This window comes from Callospermophilus lateralis, chromosome 18 (assembly GCF_048772815.1).
Source record: "Callospermophilus lateralis isolate mCalLat2 chromosome 18, mCalLat2.hap1, whole genome shotgun sequence".
Taxonomy (NCBI): Eukaryota; Metazoa; Chordata; class Mammalia; order Rodentia; family Sciuridae; genus Callospermophilus; species Callospermophilus lateralis.
In genome coordinates, this window is record NC_135322.1 from 14590797 (window position 1) to 14607999 (window position 17203).

At 55.5% G+C, this 17203-nt stretch overlaps 1 protein-coding gene and 1 non-coding gene across 5 annotated transcripts; one reads left to right on the top strand and one right to left on the bottom strand.

The window, feature by feature from the left end:
• Nucleotides 1-932: 932 nt before the first annotated feature.
• Nucleotides 933-14275, bottom strand: Plekhg2 (pleckstrin homology and RhoGEF domain containing G2). 4 transcript variants are annotated; one of them, XM_076839696.2, is made up of 19 exons: nt 14042-14275; nt 13599-13745; nt 12733-12878; nt 11694-11965; nt 11514-11614; nt 10702-10768; nt 10541-10587; nt 10214-10364; nt 9747-9884; nt 9359-9559; nt 8823-8915; nt 8658-8744; nt 8259-8292; nt 8068-8169; nt 7811-7972; nt 7640-7656; nt 7276-7452; nt 6039-6936; nt 933-5856 (listed from the first exon to the last, which is right to left on the bottom strand). In XM_076839696.2, the coding sequence occupies exons 3-19, from the start codon at nt 12851-12853 to the stop codon at nt 4280-4282; spliced, it is 4245 nt and encodes a 1414-aa protein (XP_076695811.2). In that variant the 5' UTR covers nt 12854-12878; nt 13599-13745; nt 14042-14275; the 3' UTR covers nt 933-4279. The 4 variants fall into 4 exon arrangements, with proteins under 4 accessions (XP_076695811.2, XP_076695812.2, XP_076695810.2 ...); XM_076839698.2 differs by lacking the exon at nt 13599-13745 and having other exon boundaries at nt 934-5856; nt 7811-7849; nt 7925-7972; nt 11694-11962; XM_076839697.2 differs by lacking the exon at nt 13599-13745 and having other exon boundaries at nt 11694-11962.
• A 325-nt stretch (nt 14276-14600) lies between these two features.
• Trnai-uau (transfer RNA isoleucine (anticodon UAU)) lies at nt 14601-14693 on the top strand. Its single transcript is given in 2 exon segments — nt 14601-14638; nt 14658-14693. It is a non-coding gene; the product is annotated as a tRNA-Ile (tRNA).
• Nucleotides 14694-17203: the final 2510 nt, after the last annotated feature.

The window sequence follows — 17203 nt, forward strand, 5'->3', positions numbered from 1 at the left end:
TGACACCATTCTTGTGCTCCATGGCTGGCTTCATCCAGTGTCAATAATTTTTTTTTTATCTGCTTGGGAGGCTATCCCTGTCCAAAAAACAGTTCCCAGTGTGTTCAGTGTGGCAACTTTTTTGAGACAGTATCTCGCTAATTTGCTTAGGGTTTAGCCGGCCTTGGACTTGTCAATCTCCTGCCTCAGCCTCCTGCATCCCTGGAATTACAGGCTATACCACCAAGCCCAGGGCAACTCGGTTTTTATGGGGTCCACCCTTTTCTCAGATGGGCTCAAGTGCCCATTTGGCAGGCCTGTGGTGTTGTAGGAGCCAGGGTGTAGGGAATGCCTAGAGGCAAAGTATTGCTGTAGATAAAGCCATCTTTGGGTTTTCCCCAATTGTGGAGGAGAAAAGGAAAAGCACCAGGAAGTAAGTTGTCCAAGGGCACCTAGTAAAAGGTGTGAGGGGCAGTTGAGCAGTGGAAAAACCTAGGCTGTAAATACATGAGGCAGCCACAGTTCTATCCAAAAGCCCCTCTCTGTTCCAGTCAGTCAGTAAGCAGCAACTCAAAACAGTCCACCTGTGGGAGAAGCCCAGGAAGTTGGGCCCACAAAAATACTGGACCCTGCCTGGAGTGTTGTGGGCTTCCAGGGAGAGATGCCATCTGAGCCAGGGTCTGCTGAAGACCACTCTCAGTAACTTGGTTCTGATTATTGTCTCGTTTTCTCACCTGCACCTTTTTTTTTTTTTTAAGAGAAAATTTTTTTTAATATTTATTTTTCAGTTTTTGGCAGACACAACATCTTTGTATGTGGTGCTGAGGATCGAACCCGAGCCCCACACATGCCAGGCAAGCACGCTACCTCTTGAGCCACATCCCCAGCCCTTTTTTTTTTTAAGAGAGAAAGAATTTTTAAATACTTGTTTTTAAGTTTTCAGTGGACACAACATCTTTATTTTTATGTGGTGCTGAGGATCGAACCCAGCACCCCGTGCATGCCACGTGAGCGCGTTACCACTTGAGCCACATCCCCAGTCCATTCCTTTTTTCTTAAACTGCCCCCTGTCCCCACTTTTTTTTTAAGAGAATTTTTAATATTAATTTTTTTTTTTTAGTTATCGGCGGACACAACATCTTTGTTTGTATGTGGTGCTGAGGATCGAACCCGGGCCGCACGCATGCCAGGCGAGCGCGCTACCCATCCCCAGCCCTGTCCCCACTTTTTAAGATGGGGTCTCAGGACATTACCCAGGCTGGCCTCTAATTCTTGCGCTCAAGTGATCCCCCCGCCTTGGTCTACAGAGTAGCTGGGACTACAGCCAGCTTAACCCTTTTTATTTATTCATTCATTTTTGGTACTAGGGTTTGAGCCCAGGGGTGTTCCACCACTGAGCCACATCCCCAGCCGCCCTCCCCCTCCCTTTTTGGGGGGGGGGTTGAACTGAGGGGTGGAGGAGGGGCACTTAACCACAGAGCCACATCCCAGCCCTATTTTGTATTATTTAGAGACAGGGTTTCACTAGTTGTTGCCTTGCTTTTGCTGAGGCTGGCTTTGAACTGTATCCTCCTGAGGCTGCTAGGATTACAGGCATGCACCACTGTGCCTGGCTTTCCCCAGCCCTTTTAATATTTAGTTTAGACACCAGGGTCTCAATGAGTTGCTTAGGCACACTTTGAACTTAAAATCCTCCTGCCTCGGCCTTCCGAGCCACCGGGTTTACAGGCAGGTACCACTTTGCCGGAGTAACTTTCTGAACCTGATTTTAGCCTTATCCAAAAAAGACACTCAGCAGGCAGACTGGTTGGCCCTCAGCAGGACACTCCTAACTGGACATGGTGGTTCCTAACTGTAATCTCAGCAACTTGTAGGCTAAGGCAGGAGGGTTGCAAACTCAGAAGTTTTAAAAAAGGCTTGAGATAGGGCTGGGATTATGGCTCAGTGGTAGAGCGCTTGCCTAGTACGGGCCAGGAACGGGTTCGATCCTCAGCACCACATAACAATAAAGGCATTGTGCTGTGTCCATCTATACCTAAAAAATAAATATAAAAAAAAGCCTTGAGATGGAGCTCATAGGTAGGAGATGTCTGGGTTTAGTTCCCAGTACCATTTAAAAAGAAAAAAGCACCCTATAGTAGGAGTTGGGCCGGAGAAATGGAATTCACACACTAGGAGGAGGGGCTGAGGTGGGCCCAGGGCCCATGGTATTCCCAAAGGGTCCAAAGATCCCTTTATTGAGGCTCCTGGCTCCCTCCCAGGAACACAGCTGGAGCACATCTGGAAAGGGGCGGCCTCTCCTTCCCAGTTGCTGCCTTAGACACACTCCTTTTCCCCTCCCCTCTCCTTAAATACCAGGAATTCCACCGCCACTGGGAGCTCAGGCCAAGCCGGGAACTTTCCTTCAGGGAATGGACAGCTGGGGGCGGCTGGGAATGTGCTGCTCAGGCCTGATCTTGGAGGCCACAGTGGAGTCCTGATGACTGCAAACTTGAGTCCACCTCCATCAGAGGCCTCCAGGACTCAGCCCAGGCCCTGGGGCACACTGAGCCAGGCCTTGGGCTGTTTCCTGTGTCACCTAAGCATCAATCACCTGGGACCAGGGAGCATCTGGCCACGAGCCTTCAGGGGCCAAAGAAACACCTGCTCTTAATATCTCTTGGGGACAAGCATGACAGGGCATTGGATAGGCGCTCAAATTAAAGAGCACAGACTTGAACCTGGCTGTGTAGGTTTATCCTGTCTCTGCCCATTCCTGGTTGTGGCCCTGAGTAAGTGCGTTATCTCTTTGCCTCAGTGCCCTCATCTTGAGTGATTAAAACACATCCTTAGAGCATTTGTCAAGCACATGCTAGACCCTGGGTTAAATGCTGGGCAACAAAACAACCCCACCCTTGCCTTTTGAGATGTTAAGACCAAAAGTGATTGACTTCACATAAAGTATCCATAAGACTTCTGGTATGCAGCTAGTACCCAGTAAATATCAACTTTTATTTTCCTTTTTTAAATTCTGAGACAGGATAGGGCCTTGCTAAATTGCCCAGGCTGGCCTCAAACTTGGGATCCCCCTGCCTCAGCCTCCTGAGTTGCTGGGATCACAGGCATGTGCCACCACACTGAGCTAAATCCAGATTTTTTGTATGTTTTTAGCTAGTACTAAAATTCAGATTCCTAAACTCCTATCCTAGAGGTTTTTATTCAGTAGGGAGGGATCAGACCTTGGAGGATCTGTGATTTCAATGATGCCCCTGGGTCAGAGGTGCAGACACCTTTGTGAAATGAGAACATGGCTGGATGCTAGGGTCTTTCCTGAGTCATTTTGTACATGAGAGAACAGGCTCATAGAGGAAGGGCACACACCAAGTAAATAAATACAGGGCCTGAACTTACAGCCATGACAAGGGTGCCTCAGAATTCCATAGAAAAACAGCATGCTGAAGCATGTGTTTGATGAAAGAAGCTGGTATTCTCATCAAACAAGCTGTGTAGATTAGGCTTCTCACTGGGCATAGCACTGTAGGAAGGAGGGGGAGAAGGTCTCCACCATAAAAAGCCTTCTGTTTCCACAATCTGAATTATTTGTGGGAGCCTCCTCCCACATGGGCCTGTTGAAGAACTGCGGAGGTCCCAAGTGAGGGGGAGCAAAAGAATTGGGATATTCATACTGGGGAAGGTCGTTGCTAAGAGAAACCAAACAGATGTGGGACACTTTTGCTAGAGCCCAAACCTATCTGCCCTGGTTCTGGCACATCTCTGAAGTTTTGTGGTACCAAGACCCAGAAGAACCCAATTAGGGAGGAACGGATGGGTCAGCTGATGGATCTGGAGATGGCTAAGCGAGGTGTATGGAGTCAGGGTGAAAATGTGGATGGATGGATGTTGTTAGGATGGAGGGGAGATGGCAGGTGGCCTGAAGGAGGAATGGAATGCGACATGGGTTGGGTGACGGTTGGGTGCAAGGATGAGGAGGGTAGAAATAGTTGTATAGGCAGGTCCCACAGGTAGGCTCATGAATTGGAAGAGGTACACCAGTCACAGGCTTGTGCTTCACTTCCCACTCATCAGGTCCTATTATCTCCCACCACCTCCAAAACCGGAAAACACACAATTTCATGTTAATTAACAAAATATTAATGACATCTCCTTCCCTACCCCTGCTGTAGCAAGGCAAGGGACGTTTATGAAAGCAGATCCTGGGTATGCAGCTGCAGCCATTTGTAGACCTGTGTCAGAACTTCCAGGTGGGGTCCTGAGAGCACATGGCATCTGGTCAAATGCCTTTTAGGTGGCCTGATATGGCTCATGTGTGGAAAGGGGCATCAGGAGTCCCCTGGGCCCTTCGAAGGCCCACAGACTCCTGGGTGGGGGCCAGCAGAGCAGGGTGGTTCAACCTGACCTGGGCCTTGGCTGGCCGAAGCCGCCCCCCACCCCCCACCTGGATGCTGACAGTGGTGGCATAACTCAGCCGCCTGGCTGGGGGCGGTGGGGGCTGGGGCTGGGGTGGCGGCGAAGGTGCCCTGGAAGTGGGGGCAGAGGAAGACCAGGGACCCCGGGTGCCTGCAGGGGCCTCTCCTCCAGGCCCCTGCCGCCGAGCCAGGCTCTGGCTGATGTATGAGGCGGCCAGGTATCTTGAGAGGGCAGCTGCATTGGGGCCTAGGAGCTGCCGTGTGGGGCGCGGGGGGCTGTGGGGAGGGGTGCAGTCTGAAGACTCTGACCTGGCAACTGGAGACATGGAAGGGCCTCCTGGTTTGGATAAAACCATGGTGGTCTGAACCGGGGTGGGCACCAGGCTCTGAACGTCCCGAGAGCTTCCTTGCTCAGGTAAAGGCGTGGGAGCCAGAATAGGGACATTCAGGGGGTTCTGCTGCCCCAACAAAGGGGTGAGTTTGGGGGCCTGTGTGTCCACAAGGCTGTGCTCCGGAAGCAGCGGGGAAGCAGCTGGAGCCTGGGGGTTCCCAAGGCCTGCCTGCTTGAGCGAAGGGGGGAGGGCCTGGTTCCCGGTGTCCCCGGTGTCTGTGAGGCCTTGTGGCTGGGGCGAGGGGGGCGCGGCTGGAACCTGAATGTCTGGGGGTTCTTGGAGTAAAGACAGCGGAGCACTGGCAGGAAGCGGATGGTCCAGGGGGCCTCCATGTGCAGGCAAAGGTGAGGTACCTGGAACCTGAGTGTCTGGGAGGTGACGTGACGAAGCAAGTGCCGTGCTGGCTGGAATCTGATGGTCCAAGCTGTTCTCATGTGTCAGCAAAGGGTTGACAGCTTGGACACAGTCACTGGCTGAGCCCTGATCAACCCTGGCACCTCCCTGTTCAGTTCTGAGGATGCTGGTGGGGTTCTGGCTATCCAGGTGGCCTTCTTGCCTGGGCAAAGGGCTGCTGGCTAAAACCATGACATCAGAGCAACTTCTGTGCTGGGGCCATGCCGTGCTGGTTGGAATCTGGACGTTCACATGGCACCCTTGCTCAGGAAGGCCGGTGGCGGAAGGAACCTGAGTATCCACATGGTTTCTCTGTGCAGGCAAAGAAGTGGTAGCTGGAACTTGGATTTCCAGGTGGCCTTGATCAGACACAGCTGGAACAGCTGGGGCCTGGATGGCTGGAGGGCCTTCTTGCTTCGGCAAAGGTGATGCAGCTAGAGCCGGGACATTCTGGAGGCTTCCTTGCCCAAGTAAAGGGGCAACAGCGGGAGCATGAATGCCCAGATGGCCTCGCTCAGGCAAATCTGAAACATTTAGACTCTGGCCATCCAGGTGGCCTCCCAGTCTAGATAAAGGTGCGGCCACCTGAACCCTGGCAGCAGGGCCCAGGGGGACAGATTCCTGGGCACACGTCAGTGGGAAGGCCAGTTCACATACCAGCACATGTCCAAAGGCAGGCCGGGGCCCTGTGTGCAAAGTGGATGAGTCAGGACTGATCCTACGGCCAGCCCTTTGCTGATGGCAGCACCTGGACCATCAGATCCCAGCCAACCCTCTACTATCTTTGTCCCAAAACCTCTCAGACGTTTAGGTTCCAGTGCCCCATCTTGGGTCACCTCCACTGATCACACACCCACCCAGACCTCACCTGGCTCAACCTGCTCCTGGAGCAGGCATGGGGATGGATGGGGTTGGGCCAGGACTCGCGGCCGGCGGCGGGGGGCATTGGCTGATGCCCGCGTCTCAGCCCGCTGCATCTGCTGGATCCGCTCACTGTAAAGCCGGGCCAGCTCTCGCACTCGGGACGCTGCCCGCTCTGAGTGCGGGGCTCCTGCCTTCCCACTCCTGCTGCCTCCACCCAGATCCGAATCCTCCAGGATCAGCAGTGGCTCTGGGAAGCCTGGCCGGGCCAGCTGCCCCTGCTCCAATGCCTGCCATGCACTTCGGATTTCTGAGCAAGAGCGAAATTCCAGCTCATCTGGGAATCCCTGAGCTTGGGTGACATCCTGGGGCTGGAAATCTGGGAATGATATCCTTTCTCCTTCCTGCTCCTGTCCTGCCCTGCTTTCTGAGGGAGGCTCTCCCAGCTCCCCAGGGTTGCTTCTAGGGAACAGTTCTCTCCTGAGGGCTAAGGCCTCGGCTGGCTCCTGCAGAGGGCATGGGAGCCAGGAGTCACAGGGAGCAGGAGCGCTGGGGAGACTGGGAACATCAGGCACACTGGGAATGGATGGAAGGCAGGGCATTTCAAAAACACTAGGAATGTCAGAGAGACCAGGAAGGCAGGGAACTTCGGGAATTTCGGGGAGGCTAGGTATGTCAGGAATCTTAGTAAGACTGGGAATGTTGGGAATTTCAGCTGCGCTGGGACTTTCAAGCCCCTCTAAGACGTGGAGTGGAGAAGGTTCCCGTTCATCCATCTCCAGCTCTTCCTCTTCCTCCTCCTCTTCTGAAGAGTCCCGGCTGGGCAGGGCTTGGAATGTGAGTGGTTTGCTGTCGTCTGGCACCTGGGAGTCTCTGGGGAACTTGGGACTGTCGTGGATTGCTGGCTGTATTGAGCATGGGAAGAAGCCAAGACATCAGGGTGGGCTGGCTGACCTGGTCCCTGCTCTCTGTCTGCCCATGACACAGTCCCAAGAACATGCTGGGGGCGGTGGTACACGCCTGTAATCCCAGAAGCTCGGGAGGCTGAGACAGGAGGATCGTAAGTTCAAAGCCAGCCTCAGCAACTTAGCGTGGCCCTAAGCAACAGGCAAGACCTTGTCTCTAAAAAAAATATGAAAAGGGCTGCGTATGTGGCTCAGTGGGCAAGTGCCCCTGGAATAAATCCCAGTACCAAAGAAGAAAAACAGAGTCCCAAGAACACCATGATGAGGTGCCCAGCTCACCCCAGGATCCCGGAGGCCTCTCTGGTTTAGCAGTTCCAAGATTTCTTCAGTGATTGAGGTTCCAGAGGGGTCCAGTGAAGGGGGCCCAGCATCCTCCAGGTCTTCAGGAGGTCCAGAAGCTGGGACTGTTGGCTGCAATTCTGAGGGGGGATACAGCTCCCCTTCGCTGCCAGCGTGCTGTGAGGAGAGCGAGCGGAAGCCAGGAGCCAGGAGGGTCCTGGCCCTTGACTTTGGGTCCCAGTTCCCTCCTTCAGTTGGGGGAATCTAAGCCCCAACCCTCTTATTCAGACCCAGGATTTTGGAACTTAAAACTCCTCCTCCATCAGACCCAGACCTCTAGGCCTTGCCTTAGGGTGCTTCTTACCTTGAATCCAGGCTTATCTGGAGATGGAGAAACAGGAAGAGACAGAGTGAGATGCAGAAAACAGTTATTCCTTTGAATTAATGAATGACCCCATCCCCTTCCTCCAGCACCCTGGGTATCCCCTGGGGTAAGAGAAACAGACAGACAGAGAGGGAAGGACCAGTCACTGACCGTTCTGTGGAAACATGACATACGGGTCCTTCATTGGCTCTGGGGAGGATACAGTGATATCAGGAGCCTTACTCTCACTGGATTTCGGGGTCACCTCTAGGTGGAGGTACTTACCAGACTGCCTGCGGCCACGACGACCAGCAGAGAGCCCTGGGGATGGAGCTGTGGGGGAGGCGGGTCGGAATCCTGTAAGGAGCCGACCCAGAGATCCTGGGAGGGGAGGGCTGGGGGGCCAGCCTCAGCCTGTCCTCATTTACCTGTATTCCTTCGGCCAGGGGTGAAATTTCCAGCATCCCGAGGTTGGGGAGACCCGAGTGGGAGTGTGAGGGGCTCTGGGACAGTCTTACTTTTCAGAGCACCTGTGGAGAGAGTTTCAGGCTAAAAGCCCACTTTTCCTTGGAAGTAACTGTCCAAGTTCCACAGCCTCCCAGCCAAGGTCCCAACTCACTGTGCAGGCTGTTCTCCAGGAGAACTTGTTTTGCCTGAAAGAGACACGGATGAGGGTCAAGTCGGCTGGTCTGCGAGCACCACACCATTCTCATAAACAGGTGCTTTTGCATCAGGCCTGAAGTGGCTGATGACCACTAATCCTCACCACGAACCTAGGAGGTGGCCACCAGAATTCCCCCAGGTAAGAAAGTTGAGACCCAAAGAGGTTAAAATGACTTGCCCAAGGTCACAAAGCAGGGTCATGGTGAAGCTGAGATTCAAGCCCAGATGGTCTAATTCTGTGCCTTTAGTGACCATGTTACAGGAGTGTCCCTGTACTCAGAGGGTCTTCCGGTACTATGGGGGTAGGGTCTCCAGCACTCCAGCCCCCGGCCCCGCACAGTGGCAGGAGCTGTACCTTGGCAGGAATGGAGGCAGGGTGGTTCTCAAAGAAGAGGCGCTGGAGACAGTGAATCCACAGCCTCTTCTCTTCTTGGTTCTTAGCCTGATGGTGGGATAGAGTCAGGAAGCCAGGGGCGAGGTCTGGGGGGAACCCTGCAGCCCAACCCACCCCTATGCTCACCTGGAGCAGGTGCCTGTGCTTGGGAATGGTCAGATCAGACACCTTGAACCCTAGAGGGTCTCGAGAACTCTCACTCACACTCAGGTTGCAGCACTGGATTAGGGGCAGAGAGGTGCCTGGCTCAATGTCCTGTAGGCCCAGCCCCAAGTCTTGCAGGCACTAAGATGCCCGGGAGGTGTATCTGGGCTTATGCCTCCAAAGGATGCATCCTATGAGACCATATGCCAGATCCCCTTTCCCCACAGGGCTAGGCTCTGTTCTTGCCCTCACCAGGCCCCCCCATGGTCCCTCCCCCATGAAGACACTTGCCTCGTGGGCAAATCCAGGTTTTCCCTTGCAGATCTCACCCCATCACTACTCGCATACCCTACCAGCCCTGTACCTCCTAACAAGCCTTAAGCTACATCTGAACCCAAGAAAATGTGGCACTTTTAAACCAGGCTGTCTAACACCTTTACCTTTTTAGGTTTACAGTTACAGAGACACAGAACATACCAGGTAGTAACAGTCTAGCCCGGCCCCATGCCCAAACTCACGAAGATGTGGCCCTTGTAGATGTATTCTGGCCCCCGGCGCTTGGCCACAAGCAGCATCCGTGAGAACAGGAAGAGCAGCCGCTCACCCCCTCGCAGCCGGGGGCCACCCCCTCCACCACCTCGGAAGGCGCCCTCCAGCACCAGCTCCCCGAAAGCACTGAGCTCCGGGCCAGTCCAGCCGCCCAGCCGCCGCTGCACTTCCTGTTGGGACCCCACCAGGAGCAGGGACAGGCACGAACAGGTGGCACATAAATACACATGCCACATGGGTAGGTTAGTGACAGGGACCTGCTCTGAGCCAACCCTTTAAGGCTGCCTCGAAGCACTGACCCCCGCCCCAGGCCCATGGCTCACTCCCCATGGCCAGCCCAGCCCACTCTTGGGCCACCTGGAGGCGCGCTGCGTGTTCCTGCTTGCGCTTCATGTCATTGATGTACCAGGCGACCGCTGTCATGGACACAATAGCTTCCTCTACCATCTCTCGGCCTCCGGCACCAGGGCCCTCTGCCCAGTGCTTGCCTAGCTCCTGCCACGTGGCCAGAAGGTCAGGTACACAGGCAAGGAAGAAAAGAGAGGACATGAGAGTTACCAGAGGAGAAAAGCAAAGTAGGAGGCAGAGACGGAGAAAACCGGACTGTGGAACGCGGGGTGCCAGTCCCTACTGCCAGTGAGACCCGACACCAAACACTGGCCCAGTTTCTGGGGCCCAGATGCCTCCCCAAGGGGTAAAGTCTGGGAGAAAGTCAGAGGACACCTCCGCAGGCTTGGCCCAACTCTTGCTGGGTCCATGGTCCAGAAGTACCAGAAGGTGACCAATGGCTGGGACCTTGCCCTCCCCCAGGGGCCACAGCTGACCTGTAACAGCAGATGGTACTTGAGGATGCGCTGAACGGGTTTCAGCAGGAAGCTCTGCAGGGGCAGTGAGTGACGAAGCTGGGCCTGGCGCTCCTGCAGCCACAGGGATGCTGGTGGAGACAGCGAGAGCTCCCGGAGCAGGGCCAGGGAGCTGGGGGCACAGCACAGGTCAGGGGGACTGGCAGTTCTAGGAGCGGAGCTGGAAGGGCTTAGCAAGTGGCCAGGGTTTGGGGACAGTCAGGGTCTGGCGGGGCCAGGGGCAGTCGGGGGTACAGGGAGGAGGGCTGGCTACTAGCCTGGGGCTTAGCGGGGCTCCCCACAGCTCACCTGGGGTAGTTCATGCAGTACAATGTGTAGATGTCAAAGTCTTCACTCTGAAGGAGACAGGAGTCAGGGAAACCCCAGCTCCCAGGGCCCCCCTCCAGCCAAGCCCAGGCCTGCTCCCCTCTGCCGGGCGGGTCCTGGCTGAGAACCCTGGCTTTACTCACCCTCTGCACGAAGCACTCAGCAATATCCCCTGCACTGCGGCTGCCCTCCAAGTCCTCCAGGAGCTCACTGTGGAGGTGGGCAAGGTGAGGAACTGTCCCCCACATGAAGACCTCCCAATAGTCCACAGGGGCTAGGGTCTGGTGATAGCCAGGGTCTCTCAAGGGGATGTCTTATCCAGAGGGTCTTTGCTGACTACCCGGGATACTGAAACCTGCTTAGACTTTGTCCTTGGACAGCTTCACATTCCTTAGACTGAAATCTTGTCACAACTGGTATGAACAGGGGTGGGGAGGGTGGGTTTATGTCATGATATAAAAGGAACACTATGGCCCAGGGGAGAAGGGTATCATGACTGCTAAAGCCACAACATTATTGTGATCCCGAGATCTCACAAAAGCACTCAGAGATGTCATGATTTTTGAACCCAACACCCTCCTCACCAGGGTCACCAACCACTCTGATTTCTCTGGGACTAAGCAATTTCCCAGGACAAGGGACCTGCAGGGTTAAAACTGGGAAAGTCCTGAGCAAATCAGGACAAGTTGGTCACAGTGTTCACACGGCTATGACCTTCAGGCCCCACAAGACTCTTGGATTCACTGTGAGCCTGGCACTGCACTGAGACCCCCTCCTGATGTTTGGACCTCATCCATATTCTTAGATTCCTGTCCCCTACACTCCTGGGCCCTCACTCTATCATGAACCCTGACTGACATCACCATACCCCATGTGCCAGCCTGGACCAAATGCTACAGGGCTCCAAGGTGTACGTTAGGACACATCCCAACATCATTCAGCACCCCCGCCTCACCTGCTGAACTCATAGATGTCCTCAATGTTGGCAAACAGGGTGCCCACCTGCTCCATGCTCAGCCCCAGGACCCCGCCATCCATCAGGGGACCTAGGTAGTCCTGTAGGGATGACTGGGGTTACTGGGGCCAACGGGCCTGTCTGCGGTCCCCACTGCCCTCAGTTGCCTGCCCACCTCACCTCCACAATGCTGCGTAAGTCCCGGACATAGGCCCGCTCTGTCTCCACAATCTCACGGGCCACACGCTCCAGCCGTGAGGGTTTTGCCGAACCAGAGACCTCAACAGGTGACAGATGCAGGCGAATGGGGGGACCTGGCAGGGGCTCTGGCCTGGAGGCTGAGCAGGCTGGGCTGGGCCCTGGAGCCAGGTCTCCCTCAGAGCCCACAGTGCTCAGGGATGTGGAACTCCCAGAACCTCGAGGGGAAGCCATGGCGGGGGTTGCAGGGGCTGCTGGGATGTGGAGTGAGAGGTCAGGGGTTCTCCCAAGCCCCCTCCCATAGCCCACTCACCTCACTTGGCCAAATCCTTCCCAAAGGCTTCTTCCTTTCTTCCTTACGGTCCAGCCTTGGTCAAGCCCCACCTTCTCCCATCAGGGCTCTCTATGAGCTTCTGCCACTAGTTCATCTACTCCACCCACCTGCTCCTCGTACTCCATCACGCACAGGAACATAACCCTCATGCCCTTGACTAATGCCCAAACTCCTCTGATCCACAGGCCCCCGTGCAAAGTGGCCACGACACCTCTCCAGTCAGCTCTCTTCCCACTGCCGCACCTCACCTTGCCCTGTACTCCAGTCACCCCAACTTCTTTCAGTTACCCAAAGCCGTGGCTCAGGTCTTTGTACATACTGTTCCCAGTGTGGCCATTGTGGGGAGGGTCTTCCTTGTCTTTGTCCAACTCCCTCCTCCCAACCTTTCAATTCTTGGTTAGCTATTGCCACCTCCAGGAAGCCTGACTTCCCAGACTGGATTCCCATACCTCCCAGGTGTCTGCACCACAGCCCTAGCCACTTGGTCCCAGGCTTTCCCCTCTGGGCTGTCACTGATTGTGAAGAGCTGTCTTTCCCACCAGATCAGGAACTCTGTGAGGACAGGGCTGGGTTGTCTTGGTCATCCCTTGTGTTGCCAGCACTGTCCAGCACTAGACTAGCCACACAGGGTTCCTCAAATCTTGAATAAGAAACATGCCTACAGGCTCTACCTGCCTGGTTGCTCACCTGTCAGAGTCTCACCCACAGCTGGGCACTCACAGGCTTGACCTCTGTGACTGCACCCGGGGCTGGGGCTGGGGCTGGGGCAGGGTTTGGACAGGCTCAGTCCGCGGGCTCCCTCAGGCATGGCTCAGCAGCACTGCAGCAGCAACCTGCAGAAAGACCCCCTTCTTGGGTACAGGACCCCACAGGCCTCCTGGCCTTCCACACTCACATATGGGGCTCTGGGAATTAGAAGGGAGGGGCCCCTTGGGAGGAACTAATGGGGAAGTCAGGCAAAGTGATAGGAAAAGGGGGATAAGGAGAGAACCTTGAGAAGATGGAAAGGTTGAGACAAAGAATGAAAAGAGCAAGTCGCAGAAGCTAGGAGTCCCGTCGGCCTGGAGTCGGAGAATCAGGCATCCTGGGAACCTTTGAGTTCTGGCTGGAGCCGAGGGCTAGGGGCAGGGCTGGGAAAAGCCGTGGGCGGGAGGCCGCGGGGTCCCAGGGGAGGGCGGAGGCTGGGGGACCGGATGCCAGGGTCCTGCAGACTGCTCCCTCCCCCGCTGAGGACTGAGCGCTGGGGCGCTGGCCGCAAGCCCTCCACCCTCCTCCAGTCGATCCCTCCCGACCAGATCACTGTCCCGGCCACCAAAATCTCCCCAGCGCCTTCCCACACCCCTCGACCCCCAACTCCCGCCGGCGCCTCGGCTCGCCCGGCCGGCACGCCCCCTCATTGTTCACGGCGGCGCCGCCCCCTCCCCCAGCCCGCCCGGGCCCCTCGCCTCCCCGCACCTCCCGGGGAGCTGCCCGCGCGCGCCCGGGAGCCGAATTCCCAGTCTACCCTAAGCCGGTCCCCAGGGAGACCCAGAGCAGAACTCAGGCATGTGGACCTCGGGCTCTCGGACTCCGGGAACCAGGATCCTGGGCCCCTCGGGAAGCGGGTCCGGCAGTCCGAATTTTTGGTGTTCTAAGAGTGGGGTACTGGGCGTCTCGGATGCGGGCGCTGGGACCCAAACTCCTTAACCTTCTAGGTAGAACTGTAGGAGAACCCGGTCCGTGAGTTCCTCTAACTCTAGGGGCAGGGGTCCAGAATTCCTGGGTCCCCTTGAAGTAGTGCTTGCCGCAGCCCCAAACTGACTGGCTGGGGCGCTAGGGGTCCGGATCCCAAGTTTCTCCAACCCGGGACCCTGGCTCGGATTTCTGAACTCTTGGAGGGGATGTGAGGTCGGGAATCCTGAGTTCTTCTAAAGCGGGTGCCGGACGCTCGGCCTCCCGGGTCCCGCGGGGCTGACGTCCCAAACTCCTGGCTCCCCCAGGAGGGGGCGCTGGGCACCTGAGGTCCTCGAGTAGGGTCGCGGGGGCCAGGACTTCGAGGTCTCTCAAGAAGCGGTGCAGAAATTCCAGACTCCGGAGACTTTGGACCCCTCTGACTCCGAGATGGATGGCACGGGGCTCCGGCGGCTGCGTCACCGCCACATCTGGGGCGGGAGAAGTGGGTCCCAGCTGTGGGGTGGGGGGCGGTCGCCGGAGGCTTCCCTTCCCCCCCTGCAGCCCGGGCTCACATCCTGTTCCCGCCCGTGGGGGGGAGGGGCCGCCTTCCGGCCGGCCCGCCAACGAAGGGTTAAGACCCCTCCCCCGCCTTGCTTCTGAATATTCATGAGGAGGCGGGTCCTCGGGCCGGCCACAGCCCCACATTCCAAGCGCCTCGCAGACTTTTCCCTTTTACAGCAAGGTCCTACGAGGCGTGAGAATCCGGAACAGGACGTACTTTTTTTCCGATTGGTCAGTCAAAAGATATCTATTTGCATACACAATATAGGGAAAAAACCTCCTGGAGAGGTCACGTGGCTAAGAACGACTGAAGGACTCAGCGGCGCAAGGGTGCGGCCGGAGCTCCAGTGGCGCAATCGGTTAGCGCGCGGTACTTATAAGACAGTGCGGGCGGAGCGATGCCGAGGTTGTGAGTTCGATCCTCACCTGGAGCACTCCTTTTTCCCTAAGGAAAATTATTAGTTTTCTCATCAGTTTTTATTCTTATATATCTTGTGGGTCATCCAGACATCTACATTACTTAGAGCAATGAACACTTCCATCTGAATTTTGGGGCTGGAAAAACTCATTTCGCGACGGTGGGTTGAGAAAGTGTTCTGTATAGTGGGAAGGTGCCGTTTCCATTTTTGCCGCCAGGGGGAGGTACCGCCTCTCACCAGATGTCTTGAGCCTCGATTTGAGTCTGTAAATCTGAATTTATGACTTTTTCTTTTTTTCAGTGTTGGATGGGACTCACCTAGTTTAAGACTTCTGTAGCGGTATGACAGGCTGTGGGTCCGCAAAACTGTATGAGAGCTTTGCCGCTTTCTCTATATTTCTCCTCTTTTTAACCCTCTTTTCTCGGTCTCTTAATCCATTTATTTTCTTTCCGTGGCAGTATTGGGTATTGTACCCAGGGACGCTTTACTCCTGCGCTGCATCCCCCTTTTTAAAAATTTTTATTTTGAGACAGGGTCTCACTAATTGCGGAAGCTGGCCTCAAACTAATTATCCTTAGCCTCAGCTCCCCAGGAGGCACGGTTCGACTTTTTTTTTTTTTTTTTTTTTTAATTTGAAAAACTCATTATGTGCCAGGTTCTGTTTAGTTGTGGGTGACACAGCGGTAAATAAGTCTCTGCCCCTGAGAACTTGACATTCTACTGAGAAGGTAGAATCCAATAAACCTAAAAAAAATTTTTTTTTTTTTTTTTTTCCCAGTACTGGGGATGGAACCTAGAGGCTCCCTGTCATTGAGATAGGTCTCCAGCCCTTTTATGTATTTCTTTGAGACAGGGTCTAGCTAAGTTGCCCAGGCTGGCCCGGAACTTGGGACTTTCCTGCCTCAGTCTTCTGAGTAGCAGCAGAAATATAGGCCTGTGCCACCACTGTGGCAGAATGAAGTACACTTTTTTATGTTGGGTGATGACAAATACCATGCAGAAAGTAGAGCAAGGTAGAAAGTTGGGGAATGGAGGGGGTCTGGGTTGTAATAGAACCAGTCCGGGATAATCTCATCTGAACAAAGACCCAAAGGAGGGAAGTAAGCTTTGAGGACACCAGGGTGCCATGCAGGCAGAGGGACAGGACAGCCTTTACAGCCAGCATAAAGGCCCTGTGGCTGTAACGGGCCAGATGTGCAGGTGGAGCAGCTAGGAAAGCAGTGACTGAGGTCATGTGAGCAGGGGGAGGGCAGCAGATGGGAGCCAGGTTGTGTAGGATGCATAGAGGACTTAGGACTTTTGACTTTTTGTGATCAGCTGTCCTAACAGGCTTCCCTTGTTTGTCCCCTGGGGGAGTGGAGGAAAGAGGCTGCAGCAGAGAGATTGAGGAAGCTGCTGTGAAGGCTCAAGTGGGAGATACTAGATAGGACCAGGGGGAGATAGTCCTGGGGGAGGGTGGAGCTGGTCGATGAATTGTTCAGGGCTGCAGTATGGGTTTGAGAAAGGTGACAAGGGATTCCCAGGTCCCAGGTGTCTGGCCTGAGTCCTGATCACTGGTGGTAGGTGTCATTTTGTTAGCTGAGGGTTTCGTTCTGTTTGGCTGGTGCTGGGACTGAACCCAGGGCTTTGTATAGATGAGCAGGGGCTCTCCCACTGGTGACACCCCCAGCGCAGGTTGCAGGTTTTACTGTTTTGGGAATCAATCAGATATTTCTGCTTCTTGGTGTTCTTTCTGAGTCCACGTCTCTTTCTGCAGATGTTTTGGCACTGCTTACTCTTGCTCTCTGCCTTTGGGTCTTTGGGTTTCTGTTTCCCTCTCTCCCACATACCAAGGCCTGAGCCCTTTCCCACAAGGAGGCAGTTTCCTGGAAGAGAAGACCAAAGGTCGCAATCAGCCAGTGGGATGAGAAGAGGGACAAGGGAGGCAGAGGAGGGGAGGAGGGAAAGTGGCTGCAGAAGAGGAAAGAGTGAGGAGGTGGAAGATAGATCGGGGAGGGAAGAAAGGAGGAGAAGGGTAACTAGAAGAGGGGGTGAGGGGCAGGAGAGGGTGGGAGGCTGGAAGGGCTGGGGGAGAGGAGTACCCGGGAGAGGAGGAGCTAAGAAGAGGAGAACTGAAGGCAAAGGGGAAAAGGGAGGGGACGAGAGGGAAGTGGGAGGGAGGAGGGAAAGTGGAGAGAAAAGAGGGGTCAAGGGAGGGAGGAGACTGCGGGCGAGGGGTGGGGCGCAGGTCTGACGTGGGGCGGCTTCCGGGCTCGGCGCCCCCACTCCGGGGGGCGGCTCCAGCCGCCTCTTGCCTTGTATGGTCCGGGGACGCGGCTCCCAGGGCCCCGCCCGGACGCGCGTCCACGACCCACGCACACCGGCTGGGAGAGGCCACCCCGGCTGGAGGAGTCCCACGCCTTGCATTCCCAATGTCCAGAAATGCCCGGATCCCGAAGTTCTGAACTTCTGGGTTCCGACAAGCCCCAACCCTGTAACCCCGAGGACCCAGTGTCCCGGGGATGCCGGGAGTCCCCGTGAGACCC

Excerpts from the sequence above, each read along its gene's own strand:
- Plekhg2 (XM_076839696.2), bottom strand. The coding sequence starts at position 12,853 with ATGCCTGAGGGAGCCCGCGGACTGAGCCTGTCCAAACCCTGCCCCAGC. Across the intron at positions 8,916-9,358 it reads TCTACAAGGGCCACATCTTC|TGCTGCAACCTGAGTGTGAG; the intron begins GTGAGTTTGGGC and ends CCCCTAATCCAG. Across the intron at positions 6,937-7,275 it reads GAGGCCTCCGGGATCCTGGG|CCAGCAATCCACGACAGTCC; the intron begins GTGAGCTGGGCA and ends TGCTCAATACAG.